The 19,258-nt window shown below is 39.3% G+C and overlaps 1 protein-coding gene across 2 annotated transcripts in view; it reads right to left on the reverse strand.

The window, feature by feature from the left end:
* Positions 1-19,258, reverse strand: part of NAA50 (N-alpha-acetyltransferase 50, NatE catalytic subunit) — a 31,971-nt gene that overhangs the window by 3,650 nt on the left and 9,063 nt on the right. The window contains exons 2-4 of one of the 2 annotated variants that reach the window (XM_070369500.1): positions 983-1,116; positions 447-566; positions 74-140 (exon numbers count right to left, since the gene is read on the reverse strand). In XM_070369500.1, coding sequence (XP_070225601.1) covers positions 74-140; positions 447-566; positions 983-1,116 — 321 coding nt within the window. Of the gene's footprint in view, positions 1-73; positions 141-446; positions 567-982; positions 1,120-19,258 lie in introns of both variants that reach the window. The other variant, XM_070369493.1, reaches the window with a different exon arrangement.

Consider the following 19,258-nt stretch of genomic DNA (forward strand, 5'->3'; position numbering starts at 1 on the left):
TTTTCTAGTAAAGATTTCTATTGCCAATTTATTAAATTCTTTAGATACGATCATTAAGTATGACTTTACTTACAGATAGATGTTGTCAAAAGTGCCATCTTTTTCACAGATGTTTAAGACATGATTTAACATTTTAGTTCCTATTAATGAGACAAACAACAAATAAGTAATCTCATAAAAATCAATCTTTAAATTAAACATCTTTTTGAGTCCTAAAGGAATTTGAGGTAAACATCAGGCAGTCTGATTTTCCAAAATTTTGTTCTCTCTACACTACCTACTATGTTTAAAACCTCTAGCAGAAAAGCAATCTTACACCCTTCCAGTAAGAAGGAAAACAGAAAAAGGAAAAGGGGTATTAGTAACAAATCTATACAGGGCTTGCAACTGAATTATGTTAATAAGCGTCTTTGAAGAAGAATACAAAAATTAGAAGTAATTGTTACCAATTCCTAGCCTTCGGTATGGCGCCAGACAGCCTAGTGTCATGATGTAAAGTCGCTTCTGATTCTGTGAATGATCCACCCTACAGCACACTGCACCCACTGCGATATCATTGAAGTAGGCTGCCACAGAAAACAGAGACACAAGATTTAGCAGACACAGTAACATATTTTACTGAATCTTCCCTTCCCTTAGATAGCAGTTAAATTGCTATCAGAATTAATTACATTTAATCAGCTACTCTTAAATATCAATAGCCTCAAAAATATCCTAAACCTTCTTAAGAATTTAAGACCCCTTTTGAGTAAAGCTAAATATTGGAAACACAGACACAGCCTAAACAAGAAAAAATATTTAGCATTTCCTTCTAAAATTCAAGTATTTATCTTGATTCGCCTCAGAACCTGGACTGCCCCCACTTCCTCACTTGTAAAACAATGAGATTAAATTAGTTATCTCTTTTCTTTGCTCTAATTAAAACCAAGGTGTCAAGAACATGAACAAACAAATGAAAAGAAGAAGAAAAAGCATATCCTACCAAGTTTTGCTAGTTCGCCAACCTCCAACACATCCTTGTAGAACTTGTCATTGTAGCTGACTGGAAAGATGACCTGGTTTAATCTCTTCAGCTGTTTAATATTGTGTGGTGTCACATCTCCCAGCTCGATCCGGCTACTGGAACAAACCAAAATGTACTCAATAAAATATAATAAGCTTCGTTGGTTATGATGGACATAAAATTAAATTAAATTAAAAGGGTACCAAGTCTTTTTAACATGACTGACAAATTCGACCCTTTCATAGCAACCTCATATACCTATGAACATCACCATTTATAAGTAGATTTTGCCTGTCATTCCATCCAGATTACAACTCCTAGCTTTCATACAATTGTGTATACATTTAGAGACAAATGCAATACACAACAATTACTAAGAAGGCCGGAATAATAATCTACATAAACGCCAACATTTTCAGAGAAATTTAAAGATACTTATGACTGATCAACAAAGATTTATGATACCTAATTGGCAAAGGGGTAGCAAGATTTTTATATTCTGCTGGCAGGGATGTTAGCACGTAGATAGATATTGTGTCTCCCACAATATCTCTGGAAGACAATCTAGCACTATGTATTGAGAAGCCTAAAAAGAACACCTTCATCAAAGCAACCCCACTGTAGGAATTTACTCTAAGAAAATAATCAAAACATGCAAAAATCATGGGTATTCTATTCACTTGACACAGGGACCACAGACGGGGTGGTAATCAAATGCAGATTACAGGAACCACCCACTTCCACCACGAGCCTCACCCCTGCCCCATCCCCACCAACTCCCACCACACACAGACACGTTCAGAAGCAGAATCTCTGGAAATGCAACACGGGAATCTACATTTTGAAAGCAAAACAAAACCAACCAACCAAAACAAACCCCAGCTTGAAAACTACTTATCCAAAACACAAAACACACAAAAAACCTTACTTATCAAAAACAGTAGCACTGCTAAGAAACTATACTTAACTAAAACAACTGGTTCCATGGGAAAAAGACTAAAAGTTTTGGGACTCTCAGTAATAAAGTTGTTTTGCCTATAATGAAAGTGAAAGTCACTCAATCTTGTCCAACTCTTTGAGACCCCCATGGACTACACAGTCCATTGAATTCTCCAGGCCAGAATACTGGAGTGTGTAGCCATTCCATTCTCCAGGGGATTTTCCCAACCCAGGGATCGAACCCAGGTCTCCCACATGGCAGGCAGATTCTTTACCAGCTGAGCCACAAGGGAAGCCCAAGAATACTGGAGTGGGTAGCCTATCCCTTCTCCAGTGGATCTTCTTGAGCCAGGAATTGAACTGGAGTCTGGTCTCCTACAGTGCAGGCGAATTTTTTGCCAACTCAATTATCAGAGAAGCACAACCTGTCAACAAATGAAATTTTTAGGAGCTCAAGTCAATCTCAGCACCACAAGCTAAACATTGATCAACAGTGACAAGACAAACCTAAAATCTTAATAGTAGGTGGTAAAAAGATTTACAGAAAACAATGTCAAATCAAACATTGAATTCAAAAATAAACAAATGAATTCAAAAATAAACAAAACAATCCTGGACCAACCAAACTAGAAAATGATGGAGGTCCTACTGCTAGGTGCTAGTTCCAGATCACAGTGACATTAGTCAATAGTAGGAAAATGCAAACAGTGCACCGTAATTAATCATTTACATCATATGCAAAGAGGTTTTGAAAACTCTGTTGGAGAAATGACTAAATAAAAAGGTTAATCATTGCACTTTTATAATGACTTAAAAAAAGGAAAAGAAAAAAATCTGAGTGTCCACCGTTAAGAGGACTGGTTAATTAAATACCGCATGATACATTTATACTACTAGCACAGAAAAATACTGATATATTATTTTCTGGGGGGGAATATATGTATGTGTGTATCTTTTCCCAACTTTTGTTAACATATAGAAACATGTTTGTGCTGAGAATTGTAGATAATTTTGATAATAATATTCTCTGAAATATTATAACAAAAAGAACCTGATTACAGACCATTATGCTCATTTGGAACATTAGTCTTTCTAACTCAATTATTTCATTTTTATGGTACCGATTTTTATTGTTCACTATGACTGACCACACTTGTATATCTGGCAGGTGTTAAAATGTAAGCACACTGAATTTCTTAGCAACCACACAAAATTTTAAGATGCAGACATTCCAGTAAAAAACACAGTCTACTCTTTTAAGGATTCCTTTCATTTAGTTAATTAACACATCAACTTTTTATTTTGGTGAGAAAATTTAAGTTCTACTGTTGCTTAAAATTCTCCAAGCCAGGCTTCAGCAATATGTGAACCGTGAACTTCCTGATGTGCAAGCTGGTTTTAGAAAAGGCAGAGGAACCAGAGATCAAATTGCCAACATCCACTGGATCATGGAAAAAGCAAGAGAGTTCCAGAAAAACATCTATTTCTGCTTTATTGACTATGCCAAAGCCTTTGACTGTGTGGATCACAAGAAACTGTGGAAAATTCTTCAAGAGATGGGAATACCAGACCACCTGATCTGCCTCTTGAGAAATCTGTATGCAGGTCAGGAAGCGACAATTAGAACTGGACATGGAACAACAGACTGGTTCCAAATAGGAAAAGGAGTTCGTCAAGGCTGTATATTGTCACCCTGCTTATTTAACTTACATGCAGAGTACAACATGAGAAACGCTGGACTGGAAGAAACACAAGCTGGAATCAAGACTGCCAGGAGAAATATCAATAACCTCAGATATGCAGATGAAACCACCCTTATGGCAGAAAGTGAAGAGGAACTAAAAAGCCTCTTGATGAAAGTGAAAGTGGAGAGTGAAAAAGTTGGCTTAAAGCTCAACATTGAGAAAACGAAGATCATGGCATCCGGTCCCACCACTTCATGGGAAACAGATGGGGAAACAGTGGAAACAGTGTCAGACTTTATTTTTCTGGGCTCCAAAATCACTACAGATGGTGACTGCAGCCATGAAATTAAAAGATGCTTACTCCTTGGAAGGAAAGTTATGACCAACCTAGATAGCATATTCAAAAGCAGAGACATTACTTTGCCAACAAAGGTCCGTCTAGTAAAGGCTATGGTTTTTCCTGTGGTCATGTACGGATGTGAGAGTCGGACTGTGAAGAAGGCTGAGCGCCGAAGAATTGATGCTTTTGAACTGTGGTGTTGGAGAAGACTCTGGAGAGTCCCTTGGACTGCAAGGAGATCCAACCAGTCCATTCTGAAGGAGATCAGCTCTGTGATTTCTTTGGAAGGACTGATGCTGAAGCTGAAACTCCAGTACTTTGGGTACCTCATGCCAAGAGTTGACTCATTGGAAAAGACTCTGATGCTGGGAGGGATTGGGGGCAAGAGGAGAAGGGGAAGCGAGAGAATGACATGGCTGGATGGCATCACCGACTCGATGGACTTGAGTCTCAGTGAACTCCGGGAGTTGGTGATGGACAGGGAGGCCTGGCATGCTGCAATTCATGGGGTCGCAAAGAGTCGGACACGACTGAGCGACTGATCTGATCTGATCTGATAGTGTTATCAACTATATTTTAGATTCTCTGAGGTTATTCACCTTATAGCTGAAAGTTTGTACCCATTCACCAACCTGGCAATCACTTTCCTACAGTTTGTATCAGCATGACACTTTTCTTTTTTAAAGAGTCCACGTACAAGTGATACTATCCAGTATTTGTCTTTATCTGGCTTATTTCACTTAGCCAAATATTACTCTTCAGTATTGTACTACAGACTGAGTGCAGTAATTTATTTTAAATATAAGACAGGTTATATTGATTACATTTAGAACACACTAAAAACAACTCCAGGGAAATTTCCTGGTGGTCCAATGGTTAAGGCGCCACAGTTTCATTGCAGGGGGCACAGGTCTGATCCCTGGCTGGGGAACTAACATCCTGCATGCTGTGCAGAACAGCAAAAAGAAAAATCTCCATTGCTCTTAAAAGCCAGTCTCTGTATTTTACGTGATTGCAAATTCACATTATGAACTCTAATAGTAGACAACAATGAAGGAAAACTTCAGAATCCATGAAGTCAAGCTTCTAGATAACAACTTTAAAGAACTTGAGTTTTTAGAGTTTAAGAATTTCTAGGTAATTACCATGCAGATGGTGACTGCGGCCATGAATTTAAAAGACACTTACTCCTTGGAAGAAAAACTATGATAAACTTAGACAGTGTATTAAAAAGTAGGGACATTATTTTACCAACAAAGGTCCATATAGTCAAAGCTATGGTTTTTCCAGTAGTCATATATGGATGTGAGACTTGGACTATAAAGAGAGCTGAGCACCGAAGAACTGATGCTTTTAAAACTGTGGGGTTGGAGAAGACTCTTGAGAGTCCCTTGGACAGCAAGATCAACCCAGTCTATCCTAAAGGAAATCAGTCCTGAAAATTCACTGGAAGGACTGATGCTGAAGCTCCAATACTTTGGCCACCTGCTGGGAAGAACTGACTCATTAGAAAAGACCCCGATGCTGGGAAAGACTGAAGACAAGAGAAGGGGACAACAGAGGATGAGATGGTTGGATGGCATTACTGACTTGATGGACATGAGTTTGAGCAAGTTCCAGGAGATGGTGACAGACAGGGAAGCCTGGGGTGCTGCAGTCCGTGGGGTTGCAAAGGGCTGGACATGACTGAGCGACTGAACTGAATTGAACCATGCTTCATGATTATAAATAAATTTTTTAAAAGATAATAACCAGGTACTGTGTGATTTCATACAGAAGAAAAAGGTGGCTGTGGTGCAGTGTGATAGACTGAAACTAATAAAAGGTAACTACTAAAAAAGTTTCCATCAGGGTGGGCAGTCATGACTGAACACAGAACTTTCCTTAGTGGTCCAGTGGTGAAGAATCCACCTGCCAATGCAGGGGGCACAGGTTCAATCCCTGGTCCCAGAAGATTCCACATGCCCTGGGGCAACTAAGCCTGGTGCCACAACTCTGAGCCCATGTGCCATGAAGCCCATGCTCTCCAACAAGAGAAGCCACTGCACTGCAACTAGATAAGCCCTGGTTCAGTCCAACTAGAAAAAGCCCCTATGCAGCAATAAAGACTCAGTGCAGTAAAGAAATAAACCTTTAAAAAAAGAATAATACAGAATACAATTTAACTTATATGCAGAGTACATCATGACAAACGCTGGGCTGGAGGAAGCACAAGCTAGAATCAAGAATGCCAGGAGAAATATCAATAACCTCATATATGCAGATAACACCATGCTTATGGCAGAAAGTGAAGAAGAACTAAAGAGCCTTTTGACGAAAGTGAAAGAGGAGAGTGAAAAATTGGCTTAAAGCTGAACATTCAGAAAACTAAGATCATGGCATCTGGTCCCATCACTTCATGGCAAATAGATGGGGAAACAGTGGAAAGAGTGGCTGACTTTATTTTTCTGGGCTCCAAAATCACTGCAGATTGTGACTGCAGCCATGAAATTAAAACACACTTAATTCCTTGGAAGGAAAGTTATGACCAACCTAGACAGAATATTAAAAAGCAACAAAGGTCCGTCTAGTCAAAGCTTTGGTTTTTCCAGTGGTCATGTATGGATGTGAGAGTTGGACTATAAAGACAGCTGAGCACCGAAGAATTAATGCTTTTGAACTGTGGTGTTGGAGAAGACTCTTGAGAGTCCCCTGGACTGCAAGGAGATCCAATCAGTCCATCCTAAAGGAGATCAGTCCTGGGTATTCATTGGAGGGACTGATGCTGAAGCTGAAACTCCAATACTGTGGCCACTTGATGCGAAGAGCAGACTCATTGGAAAAGACCCTGATGCTGGGAAAGATTGAGAGCAGGAGGAGAAGGGGACGACAGGATGAGATGGTTGGATGGCATCACTGAGTCAATGGACATGGATGTGGGTGGACTCTGGGAGTTGGTGATGGACAGGGAGGCCAGGTGTGCTACAGTTCATGGAGTCGCAGAGTCAGACATGACTGAGCGACTGAACTGAATCATTAGGGAATACACACCTTAATCTTTCCCTGCCTAATTTAAATCCAGCACCACAGAAATGAGTTAGGTGTATAGTCTTCCAATATTCCTCTCTGCACATACACACTAACAAATGTTTAAGAAAGAAATTAATCAAGTTTGATTTTTTAAATTGAAGTATAGTTGATTTACCATGTTGTACCAATATCTGCTGTACAATAAAGTGACTCACATATATACATTCTTTTTTAAATATTCTTTTCCATTATGTTTATCCAAGGAGATAGGATATAGTTACATGTGCTATACAATAGGACTGTGTTGTTTATAATCAATTCTTATCATTACCAGACTGTCAGCATATGGGAGAAACAGAATCGCAAAATGTCTATTAAATGTAATTTTGTCAGCAAAATTCACCTTCAAATACAATTTAACTCTGTTGAACATGATATTCTGATTGAAATGGAACACTTCTGTAATCCTGATCAACTAGTTCCAAATTATTCCAAGATGTAGATATTCTAAATATATCATAGTAGTATCAACTTATAAATTAAGTAAAGAATGTGTAGTATCAATGGCATAAACAGAGCTATGTAGAAATGTCAAGTAATTAGAACACTATTTGGCTGTAAACAACCAAAAAAGCTTTTAAAAGTCTGAAAAAATAAGATCCAAAAATTAGTAGCTTTAAAAATTTTTTGCAATCGAAGAAAAATAGAGCTTTTAAGAATTCCATCTGTGAATCTAAAATTTTCTACAGTTCTTAAGAATGTAGTAAGTTATCTATTAAAACATAAATCAGGTCCATTTCAGTAAATATTTCAGCATCTATGTGCTAACACCTGGAATGCAAAGGAGTTTACATCTAGTAGAAAATACGGGTATGTAAAAACAGTGTGATAGTAATAGCAAACACATCAGATCAGTTTTGTTCAGGTGCATCCGACTCTTTGCCACTCCATGGACAGCAGCATGCCAGGAATCCCTGTCCATCACCAACTCCCGGAGCTTGCTCAAACTCAGGTCCACTGAGTTGGTGATACCATCCAACCATCTTATCCTCTGTCATCCCCTTCTCCCCCTGCCTTCAATCTTTCCCAGCATCAGGGTCTTTTCTAATGAGTCAATTTTCCCCATCAGGTGCATATGTATATAAAATATAAAATACTAGAATGGAAGTGATCTTGGGAAAGGTAATGGAGGATGACCATAAGTTTGTTTTGTGGGAGGGCAAGAACTGCAAAATATATCCATGTACAAGGGCAAACGAGAAGCCCCAGCAAGACAGTAGAAGGGGGGGCGAATCGCATTTACAATCAAATCCCATACCCGCCAGAGACACTCGGAGGGCTTAAGCAAAACCTTGTGTATGCGCACCAGGAGACTCCACAGAGACTGAGAAAGACCTGCCTTTGAGGGTTTGAGTGTCTTCTGTGGAGGTACGGGTCAGCAGTGGCCTGCTGCAGGGGCAGGGGCTCTGGGTGCAGCAGACCTGGGTATGGCATAAGCCCTCTTGAAGGAGGTCGTCATTCACCCCACTATAGAGCCGCTAGAACTTAACACCAGACTGGGGAAACACAGTCTTGGAGGGCACAAACAGAACCTTGTGTGCACCAGGACCCAGGAGAAAGGAGCAGTGATCCCACAAGAGACTGACCCAGACTTGCCAGTCAGTGTCCGCTAGTCTCCAGCGGAGGCCTGGGTTGGTGGTGGCCTGCTGCAGGGTGAGGGGCACTGAGTGTGGCAGTGCCAGCAGGTCACCATTATCCACATTACCTCCATCATAGTTTGGCCTCAGGTCAAACAACAAGGAGGGAATATAGGCCCCCCCAACAACAGAAAATTGGACTGAAGATTTACTGGAAATGGCTCCGCCCATCAGAACAAGACCCAGTAACCCTCTCAGTCTGTCTCTCCCATCAGGAAGCTTCCACTAGCCTCTTATCTTTATCCATCAGACCTCAGACAGACTGAAAACCACAATCACAGAAAACCAATCTGATGACATGGACCACAGCCTTGTCTAACTCAATTAAACTCTGAGCCATGCCCTGTAGGGCCACCCAAGACAGATGTGTCATGGTGGAGAGTTCTGACAAAAAGTGGTCCACTGGAGAAGGGAATGGCAAAACCATTTCAGTAATCTTGCCCTGAGAACCCCATGAACAGTATGAAAAGGCAAAAAGATAGGATACTGAAAGATAAACTCCCCAGGTCAGTAGGTGCCCAATATGCTACTGGAGAAGAGTGGAGAAATAATTCCAGAAAGAATGAAGAGACGGAGCCAAAGCAAAAACAACACCCAGCTGTGGATGGTAATGGAAATCAAATCCGATGCTGTAAAGAGCAAAACCAGAAATGTTAGGTCCGTGAATCAAGGCAAACTGGAAGTGGTCAAACAGAAGATAGCAAGAGTGAACATAGACATTTTAGGAATCTGTGAACTAAAATGGACTGGAATGGGTGAATTTAACTCAGATGACCACTATATCTACTACTATGGGCAAGAATCCCTTAGAAGAAATGGAGTAGCCATCACAGTCAACAAGAGAGTCTCAAAAGCAGTACTTATGCAATCTCAAAAACGACAGAATAAAAAAAAAAAAAGACAGAATAATATCTGTTCATTTCCAAGGCAAACAATTTGACATCACAGTAATCCAAGTCTGTGACCCAACCAGTAATGTTGAAGAAGCTGAACGGTTCTGTGAAGACCTATAACACCTTCTAGAACTAATATCCAAAAAAGATGTCCTTTTCATCATAGAGGACTGGAATGCAAAAATAAGGGAGTCAAGAAATACCCTGAGTAACAGGCAAATTTGGCCTTGGAGTACAGAATGAAACAGGCCAAAGGCTAACAGAGTTTTGCCAAGAGAATGTGCTGGTCATAGCAAACACGCTCTTCCAACAACACAAGAGAAGACTCTACACATGGGCATCACCAGATGATCAATACTGAAATCAGACTGATTACACTCTTTGCAGCCAAAGATGGAGAAGCTCTATACAGTCAGCAAAAACAAGACCAGGAGCTGACTGTGGCTCAGAGCATGAACTCCTTATTGCCAAATTCAGACTTAAATTGAAGAAGTAGGGGAAAGCGCTAGACCACTCAGGTATGACCTAACTGAAATCTCTTAGGATTATACAGTGGAAGTGACAAATAGATTCAAGGGATTAGATCTGTTAGACAGAGTGCCTGATGAACTATGGACAGAGCTTTGTGACACTGTATAGGAGGCAGGGATAAAGAGCATCCCCAAGAAAAAGAAATGCAAAAAGGCAAAATGGATGTCTGAGGAGGCCTTACAAATAGCTGTGAAAAGAAGAGAAGCAAAAGGCAAAGGAGAAAAGGAAAGATATACCCATTTGAATGCAGAGTTCCAAAGAAGAGCAAGGAGAGATAAGAAAGCCTCCCTCAGTGATCAATGCAAAAAAATAGCGGAAAACAACAGAATAGGAAACAAGAATGGGAAAGACTAGAGATCTCTTCAAGAAAATGAGAAACACCAAGGGAACATTTCATGCAAAGATGGGAAAAATAAACGACATAAATGGTATGGACCTAACAGAAGCAAAGATATTAAGAAGAGGTGGCAAGAATACACAGAGGAACTATACAGAAAAGATCTTCATGACCTAGAGAACCACAATGGTGTGATCACTCATCTAGAGCCAGACATCCTGGAATGCAAAGTCAAGTGGGCCTTAGGAAGCATCACTATGAGCAAAGCTAGTGGAGGTGATGGAATTCCATCAATGGAATTTGAGCTATCTCAAATCCTGAAAGATGATGCTGTGAAAGTGCTGCACTCAGTACATCAGCAAATTTGGGAAACTCAGCAGTGGCCACGGAGAACGCAACGGCACCCCACTCCAGTACTCTTGCATGGAAAATACCATGGACGGAGGAGCCTGGTAGGCTGCAGTCCATGGGGTCGCTGAGGGTTGGACACAACTGAGCGACTTCACTTTCACTTTCAGCAGTGGCCACAGGACTGAAAAAGGTCAAGTTTCATTCCAGTCCCAAAGAAAGGCAATGCCAAAGAATGTTTAAACTACCACACAATTGCACTCATCTCACATGCTAGCAGAGTAATGCTCAAAATTCTCCAAGCCAGGCTTCAACAGTACGTGAACTATGAACTTCCAGACGTTCAAGCTGGATTTAGAAAAGGCAGAGGAACCAGGGATTAAATTGCCAACACCCACTGGATCACAGAAAAAGCAGGTGAGTTCCAGAGAAACATCTACTTCTGCTTTGTTGACTATGCCAAAGCCTTTGACTGTGTGGATCACAACAGACTGTGGAAAATTCTGAAAGAGATGGGAATACCAGACGTCCTGACCTGCCTCCTGAGAAATCTGTATGCAGGTCAAGAAGCAACAGTTAGAACTGGACATGGAACAGACTGGTTCCAAACCAGGAAAAGAGTACGTCAAGGCTGTACATTGTCACCCTGCTTATTTAACTTATATGCAGAGTACATCATGAGAAACGCTGGGCTGGATGAAGCACAAGCTGGAATCAAGATTGCCGGGAGAAATACCAATAACCTCAGATATGCAGATGATACCACCCTTATGGCAGAAGCATAGAAGAACTAAACAGCCTCTTGATGAAAGTGAAAGAGGAGAGCGGAAAAGTTGGCTTAAAACTCAACATTAAAAAAACTAAGATCATGGCATCCAGGCCCATCACTTCATGGCAAATAGATGGGGAAACAATGCAAACAGTAAGAGACTTTATTTTTCTGGGCTCCAAAATCACTGCAGATGGTGACTACAGCCATGATATTAAAAGACGCTTACTCCTTAGAAGAAAAGTTATGACCAACCTAGATGGCATATTAAAAAGCAGAGACCTTATTTTGCCAACAAAGGTCTGTCTAGTCAAGGCTATGGTTTTTCCAGTAGTCATGTACGGATGTGAGAGTTGGACTATAAGGAAAGCTGGGCATCAAAGAATTGATGCTTTTGAACTGTGGTCGTGAAGATACACTTGAAAGTCCCTTAGACATCAAGAACTAACCAATCCATCCTAAAGAAAATCAGTCCTGAATATTCATTGCAAGGACTAATGCTGAAGCTCCAATACTTTGGCCACCTGACGTAAAGAACTGACTCATTTGAAAAGACCCTGGTGCTGGGAAAGGTTGAAGGCGGAGGAGAAAGGGATGACAGAGGATGAGATGGCTGGATGGTATCACCGACTTGATGGACATAACTTTAAGCAAGCTACGGGAGTTGGTGATGGACAGGGAAGCCTGGCGTGCTGCAGTCCCCGGGGTCACAAAGAATCAGACATGACTGAGTGACCAAACTGAAGGAGACAGTAGAACATCAACAAAGAGAAATCATGTATTCCCCAAACCCCACACAGTTTGCTATAGTAAAACAAAGTATGCTTTTATGTAATAAACATGGAAGCTGGGGTTGAAGAGGAAGCAGAACCAATTTTATAAGGGCTTTGCACATCGAGTCCGTATTCCTCGTGTTCTCTACCTACCTTTTCTTGGTGACTTCAATCCATATATAGTCCTATGAATTTAATGCTGCCAACCCAATTTCTGTCTCTTCCTAGAACTCACTCCTATATGCAAAAGCATCTCTAGCAGACACTTCAAATTAAACATATCCAAAAATAAATATCTGATCTTACCCAGGAAATCTGCTTCACCTGCAATTTGCCCTCAGTTGGTGGCCTTTCCATCCTTGGCTGAAAGTTATTTTGTCACCCCCATTTAAGTCCGTTTAAATGATATACCAGTAAGTCTTACCCTGACACAGCCTTCTCCACCCTTACAGTATCTTTGATAGGTTTTCTTATCTTGACTGGCATCAAAGACAGTTTGGAAGTGTTTCACTTCTTCTTGCTCTATTTTCAAGTTATGTTATTAAGAGCACTTAATTTGGGACTGTTATGAGTTGGTGAATCAATAATCCTTTTATCATTTTCAAATGCCCACCTTTTTGATGTAATATTGCTCGTCTTACAGTCTACTTCGCTTATCAATAGAGAAACACTGCCTTCTTGTAATCAATGTTGCATAGTGTATTTTCTACCACTCTTTGAACTTCTGTGTTCCTTATCTTCTTGTGAACAGCATATGCCTAAGTCTTGTTCCTTTAATCTGATAATGAGAGCATTCAGTCTGTTCAGATTTAATATAAGTATTGTTGTAGTCTATTCAAGTCTATCAGTTTGCAGTTTCCTAATCTATATAAACTATTAGTTGTTCCCTTATTTTTCCAGGCTTTTTGAGGATAAATTTGCTTAGGGAAAAAAAAAATTCCTTAGATTAAAAAAAAAATTCACATAAAAATTTTTTTAATTCTATTTTTTTTCTCCTTTGGTTACATCGCACAGTTTACAGGATCTTAGTTCCCCAACCAGAGATTGAACCTGAGCCCAAAGGAGTGAAAGCACCAAGCTCTAACCACTAGGGTGCCAAGCAATTCCCTATAGAAAATTAACTTTAGGCATATGGTTCTGAGCTTTGAAAAATATGTAGTCACCAAACTACCACTCGATCATCAAGAAACAATGATTCTATCACCCCCAAAGTCTCCCACATGACCTTTTGCAGTTTCACTCTACCACCACTCCCAGGAAGCCATTTATGTTTTGTTCCCCATAGTTTTGCCTGAGTCATCACATAAACGGAATCACAATACACAGTCATTTGCATGGCTTCTTTCATTCAGCATAATGCCTTTGAGATTCACCACACTATTATCATCAACAGTTCATTCCTATACAGGTGGAGTACAAGTTCATACTTTTATTGAAGAGCATTTGGGTGTTTCTAGTTTTGGGAGATTATAAAGTTGCTACAATTTCTGTACAGATTCTTGTGTGAATATAAGTTTTTCTTTCTCCTAAATATGTAGGAGTAGGGGTGCTGGCTTATTAGCTAAGTATACAAGAGTTCTGCATTTAAATTAGCATTTGGCACTATGAACCTTTAAAATTTATCCCTAATAGATTGGTAGTGACATTTCATTGTGGTTCTAATTTGCATATCCCTAAATAATGGTGAACATCTTTTCATGTACTTCTTTGCCACTGATGTATCTTCTACGGTAAAGGAGATGTTGCGATCTATTACTCAAAAAACTGGGTTTGAAATATTGAGACTTAAGTTACTATGAATACAGGTCCTTTGCAAGTTATGTGTGTTGCAGAAGATTTATCTCAGCTGTGGCTTTTTTCATTTTCTTAGCAGTGTTTTTTACACAGCAGAAGGTATACATTTTGAAGAAATTCTGTGGATCATACTTTTCAGGGTCATATCTAACAAATCTTTGTCTGACCCAAGGTCATTTAGATTTTTGTTTTCTTCAAGAAGTTTTATTACATTTAGGTGTATGAACCCAATCCCTGTACATTGTTCTTGTTTTTCTCTTAAACAGCCTTCTTGAAGTATGATTTACATAGTATAAAATTCACCTACTTTAAGTGTACAATTCAAGGGTTTTAATTTTTAATAATAGAGTTGTGACCCTAACAATATTGAGTCTTCCTGCCCACGCACAGGGTATATGTCTCCATTTACTGACCTTTTTTCACGCTTGTCAGCAATGTTTAGTAGTTTTCAGTGTGCGGGTTTTTTACATCTTTGGTCAGGTTTGTCCCTAAGTATTTCACTTTTTTGATGCTTCTGTAAATGCTTTTTTAAAAAAAATTCATTTTGGCCGCACTGTGTCTTGTGTAGCGGGTGGAAACTATGACCTTTGCTGCAGCATTCGGGCTCTAGTTCCCTAACCAGGGATAAAACCCAGGCCCCTTGCATTAGGAGCACAGAGTCTTAGTCACTGAACCAACAGGGAATCCCAATGGTATTTTGTTTTAATGTTAATTTTCAGTAGTTTGTTGCTTGGTATATGGAAACACAATTTCCTGCTGTAAGGATGTGAAGTATCTTAAATACTCAATGTATAATAAAGTCTAACAAAAAACTATTTATATAGAGTTGTTAAACCATCCTCTCAATTTAGCTTTAGAGCATTCATGTCATACCCCTCAAATCTTTCACGCAGTGAGATAAATCCCCTTACCTACTCCAAGACAGCCACTAAATTCACCTTCTTTCTCAAGACTTAACCATTTCTGAACATTTCATATAACGTGATCTTTTGAACTAGACTTCTTTCACACAGCATGTTTCTGAGGTTCAACTATATTCCAGTTTGTCAGTAGCTGAATAGTATTTCATTGTATGAATGTATCACATTTTTGTTTATCCATTTACCACTTGCTGGGATTTTAACTGTATTTACTTCATGGCTATTATAAACAATGCTGCTCTGAATACTGCATACAAATCTGTATGCAGACATATATGTCATCTTTTTTCTGGTGGATACCTAAAAGTGGGACTGCTAGGTCGTACGTATGGCAAATATGTTTTACTTTTTAAAGCGACTGCCTGTGGTAGGCAGATGACACCCAGAGGCTGTCTAATCCCAGGAACCTTTAATATGTTATCTTATATGAAAAATGAACTTTGCGGATGTAAGAACCTGAGACAGGTAAATTAACCAGGACTATTTGGTTGGGCCCTCTGTAATCACACAGATTTAGGAATCAGAGAAGATGTGACAAGCAGAGACAAGAGAGATTTAAAGATGCTATGCTGCTGGCTTTGAAGATGAACCATGAACCAAGGCATACAGGTAGTCCACAGAAGTTGAAAAGGCGAGAAAACATTATCTTAGGCCTTTGGAAGAAACACAGATCTATTGTATCAGTTTCTTAGAACTGCACAAACTCAGTGGCTTAAAACAACAGAAATGTATTCTCTCAAAGTTCTGGATGCCAGAAGTCCAAAATCAGCGTGTCAGTAGGGCCATGCCCTCTAGGCTCTGGAGCAGAATCTTTCCTCACCTTTGGCAGCTTCTGGTGGCCTCAGATGTTTTTATGTCTGCCTCTATCTTTACATGATCTTCTGTGTGTATGTAGGCTCTCTTCTTATGAGGACATCAGGCCCCACCCTAATTGAGTATGACCCCATCTCAATTACATTTGCAAAGACCCTATTTCTAAATAAGGTCACACGCTGAGGTCCCAGGTAGACAGGAGTCATTATACCTACCAACACCTTGATATTAACACAGTGAAACCCATTTCAGACTTTTGATCTTAAGAACTAAGATGATACATCTGTGCTGTTTAAGTCACCAAGTTTGTGGTCATTTGCTACAGTGGTAAGGGAAAACTAACACCTTGTTAAACTGTTTCCCTAAGTGGCCACACCATTTACATTACTTCTAGTAGTGTATTAAGGTTCCAATTTCTCCACATCCTCATCAATGCTTTTTTACTGCCTTTCTGTTTATAGCTATTCTACTGGTACAAAGTGATAATCTCATTGGATTTGCATTTCTCTAATCATGCTAAGCAATTTTTTTTTCCTTTGATTTGGTCATTAGCCACTGGTACATCTTCTTTGGTGAAATGTCTATTTAAATCTTTTGCCCATGATCTAGGACTTGGAATAAACCTAGAGTTTTTATTTTAGTTCATAAAAAAAAAAAATCCCATTTTAAAATTATCTTGCTGAGTTATAAGGATTGTTTACATATTCTGGGTATAAGTCCTTTATCACATACATAATCTGCAACTATTTTCTCTCAGTTCATAGCTTGTCTTTTCACTTTCTATGTACCATACTAATGTAAGTTGTTATTAATTGGGGATAGTGGGAATACAGGGAAAATGGGTCTGCATCACCTTCAGAAATATAAATCTAAAACCATAACCAAAACTATTCTAATAATTTTTTTTTTTTAAAGGAGGAAGAACTGTCAGATTATAAAAGATGGTGAGATACTTCAGCCAACTGGGACATGTGGACCTTTATGGATTCTGACTTGAACAAGCCTAATACAGACTGGGTGTCAGATCATAATATGGTATATTATATTAGGTATAACAGTATTGTAGTTACTTACTAATGACATTACTTCTGATACTAAAACTCAGTAGAAAGCACTCAATGTCTAATTATTCTTTACTATTTTAAAGAACAAAAGGAGGCTAGAAGCTCAAACTTTTAACAGACTACTAAAACTTCTGTATTTCCAGCTGGAGCAAGCTGTTTTTGTAGAAGGGAAGCTGAATGAGAGGTAGATAAGAGCGAACCTTCCATTCTGGTAAAGACCTAATCTAAATTCAGCAATCTCTAGCCTGTCACAGCCTGTTTTTGGTGTAACTGGTTACATGGCCAGACAACCTCCCCATCCTGCCACATTGAAACTACCGTGGTCCCTCTGTTCCAAGACCCTCTGCTGCCCCGTGAGGAACCAGATCCAAGGAGGCTCAAGTTCCTTATATATAATGACACACTACACTTGGCCCTCTGTATAATACTGTCAAGTATTTTAAAGGTAAGAATAATCATTAAAAATATTTATATAACCATTCAAATGCTATCTAATGTGACTGGATGCAATGTTGTTAAGTAGATAAAAACAATTAGCAGAGAGAATGCACCTGAATTTTTTACATTATTCTAACTCCTAAGGAAAGAATTTTCTCTTTTAAGACATCACTTTGAGAGCTGTTTCCTGGAATATCAGGATCTATAATGCAGATAATGCAGATCTTCTATTTATGGAAACAGATCACATTACCAAGAATGTCTGTAGTGGGAAGAAAATCTAAAAACTACCAGAAGTGAAAGAAAGTGAAAGTGTTAGTCGCTCAGTCATGTCTGACTTCTTGTGACTCCATGGGTTGTACCCCGCCAGGCTCCTCTGTCCATGGAATTCTCCAAGTAAGAAAACTGGAGCGAGTTGCCATTTCCTCCTCCAGGGGATCTACCCAACCCAGGGACTGAACCCACATCTCCTGAGTCTCCTGTACTGGCACCTGAATTTCAGAAGCAAAAGAACAGGAGCCCATAAAGATACCTGAGAAACAATCTTCAAGAGAGTTTAGGGATTAATCTGGAGAAGCAGTGTATGTGACGTAATTAGTATTGAGGAACTGTGACTCAACCTCAAATTGGCCTAATTCTGAAAGCTGGGTTTTTTAATCACTACATTACCTACTTACTTCAGATAAAATTTCAATATAATTTAACAACGTAAACGACTTTTAATGGATCAGTTTAAGACCTCTGCTCTGTAGATAAGCCCAAATTCCTGGCCTAAAAGGTAAATCAGCCACGTGGCCTCATCTGTTTGAGTCAATAGTTTTTTGTTTTTCCTAATTAAGTTGGCTGCTAATTTTTAAGCCAGGAGATTTTCTACATAAAGCTTACATTTCTTGTTTAACACAATTACCTTATCTGCTTGGTGCCAGGTCCTGGGTTCCTGTTGGCACTAGAGTTTGCAACCCTAACTAAAAAACTGAAGACAGCTGTTATTAAAGAAACTATTATCTCAGCTCAAGTATTCACACGATATGTCATTTTTTGTTTTTCAAATCCATAACAAACTCTTAATACATCTCCATACCAAAGTTTTGAGACTAAGGATCTAAAGGGGTGGGGGCAGACTGACACTGCAACAAGCACCCACAGAAATGTGAACCAAATCCTTAGAACTGGAAAACACAGCTACTTGCCTCCTATTTTATAGAGCAGCACCACAAGATGAGCCTGTTACTCAGACAAATCTCATATGATCGGTGCACTTAGAATACAGTAGTAGGAAATCTTTACTCTTAGCTTAAAAAACAAGTGCTATGATAAAATGAAATAATCTGTGTAAAACATTTAGTAGCAACATCAGATAATAAGCACTTTAAATATTTCTAGCTTTTAAAGGTAATATTATGGCCATAATTATAAAACAAAATTTAGTGGCAATATTCTGAAAGGCCACAAGATGGAGGTATGACTACACAAAAGTGGGTCTTTTTGTACAAAGTCTGACTGCTAAAGTTACACAGCAACAAGAGAAAATAATGTACAGAGAAAGCTTAAAGTCTTTATACTTTAGATGGGTATTTAAGTGCACCTTGGCACAACATTTTAACTGGTCACCTAGTATGAAGAAGGGTTTGATCTGGAAGGGACCTCAGAAGCCACTGACTCTAATCTCCTTCATTTTATAGATGACAGAACTGAAGCCCAGACAGATATGCCTGTAGCCAATTATCAATAAAGCCAGAATTAGGCCTATGTCTATGAATGTCATTATAGTGTAAAGTTAGCTACACTGTATGACTTTCCTCAAAGGAGTCATCTTTACTTCTCAAGGTTAAAAACACTTATCTAAGGTGTACTGATAAAGCAGCTTTGCATAATATTTAAGTTTTCTAACAAGGATCAAAGTAT

Source organism: Bos mutus, chromosome 1, assembly GCF_027580195.1.
Source record: "Bos mutus isolate GX-2022 chromosome 1, NWIPB_WYAK_1.1, whole genome shotgun sequence".
NCBI lineage: Eukaryota > Metazoa > Chordata > Mammalia > Artiodactyla > Bovidae > Bos > Bos mutus.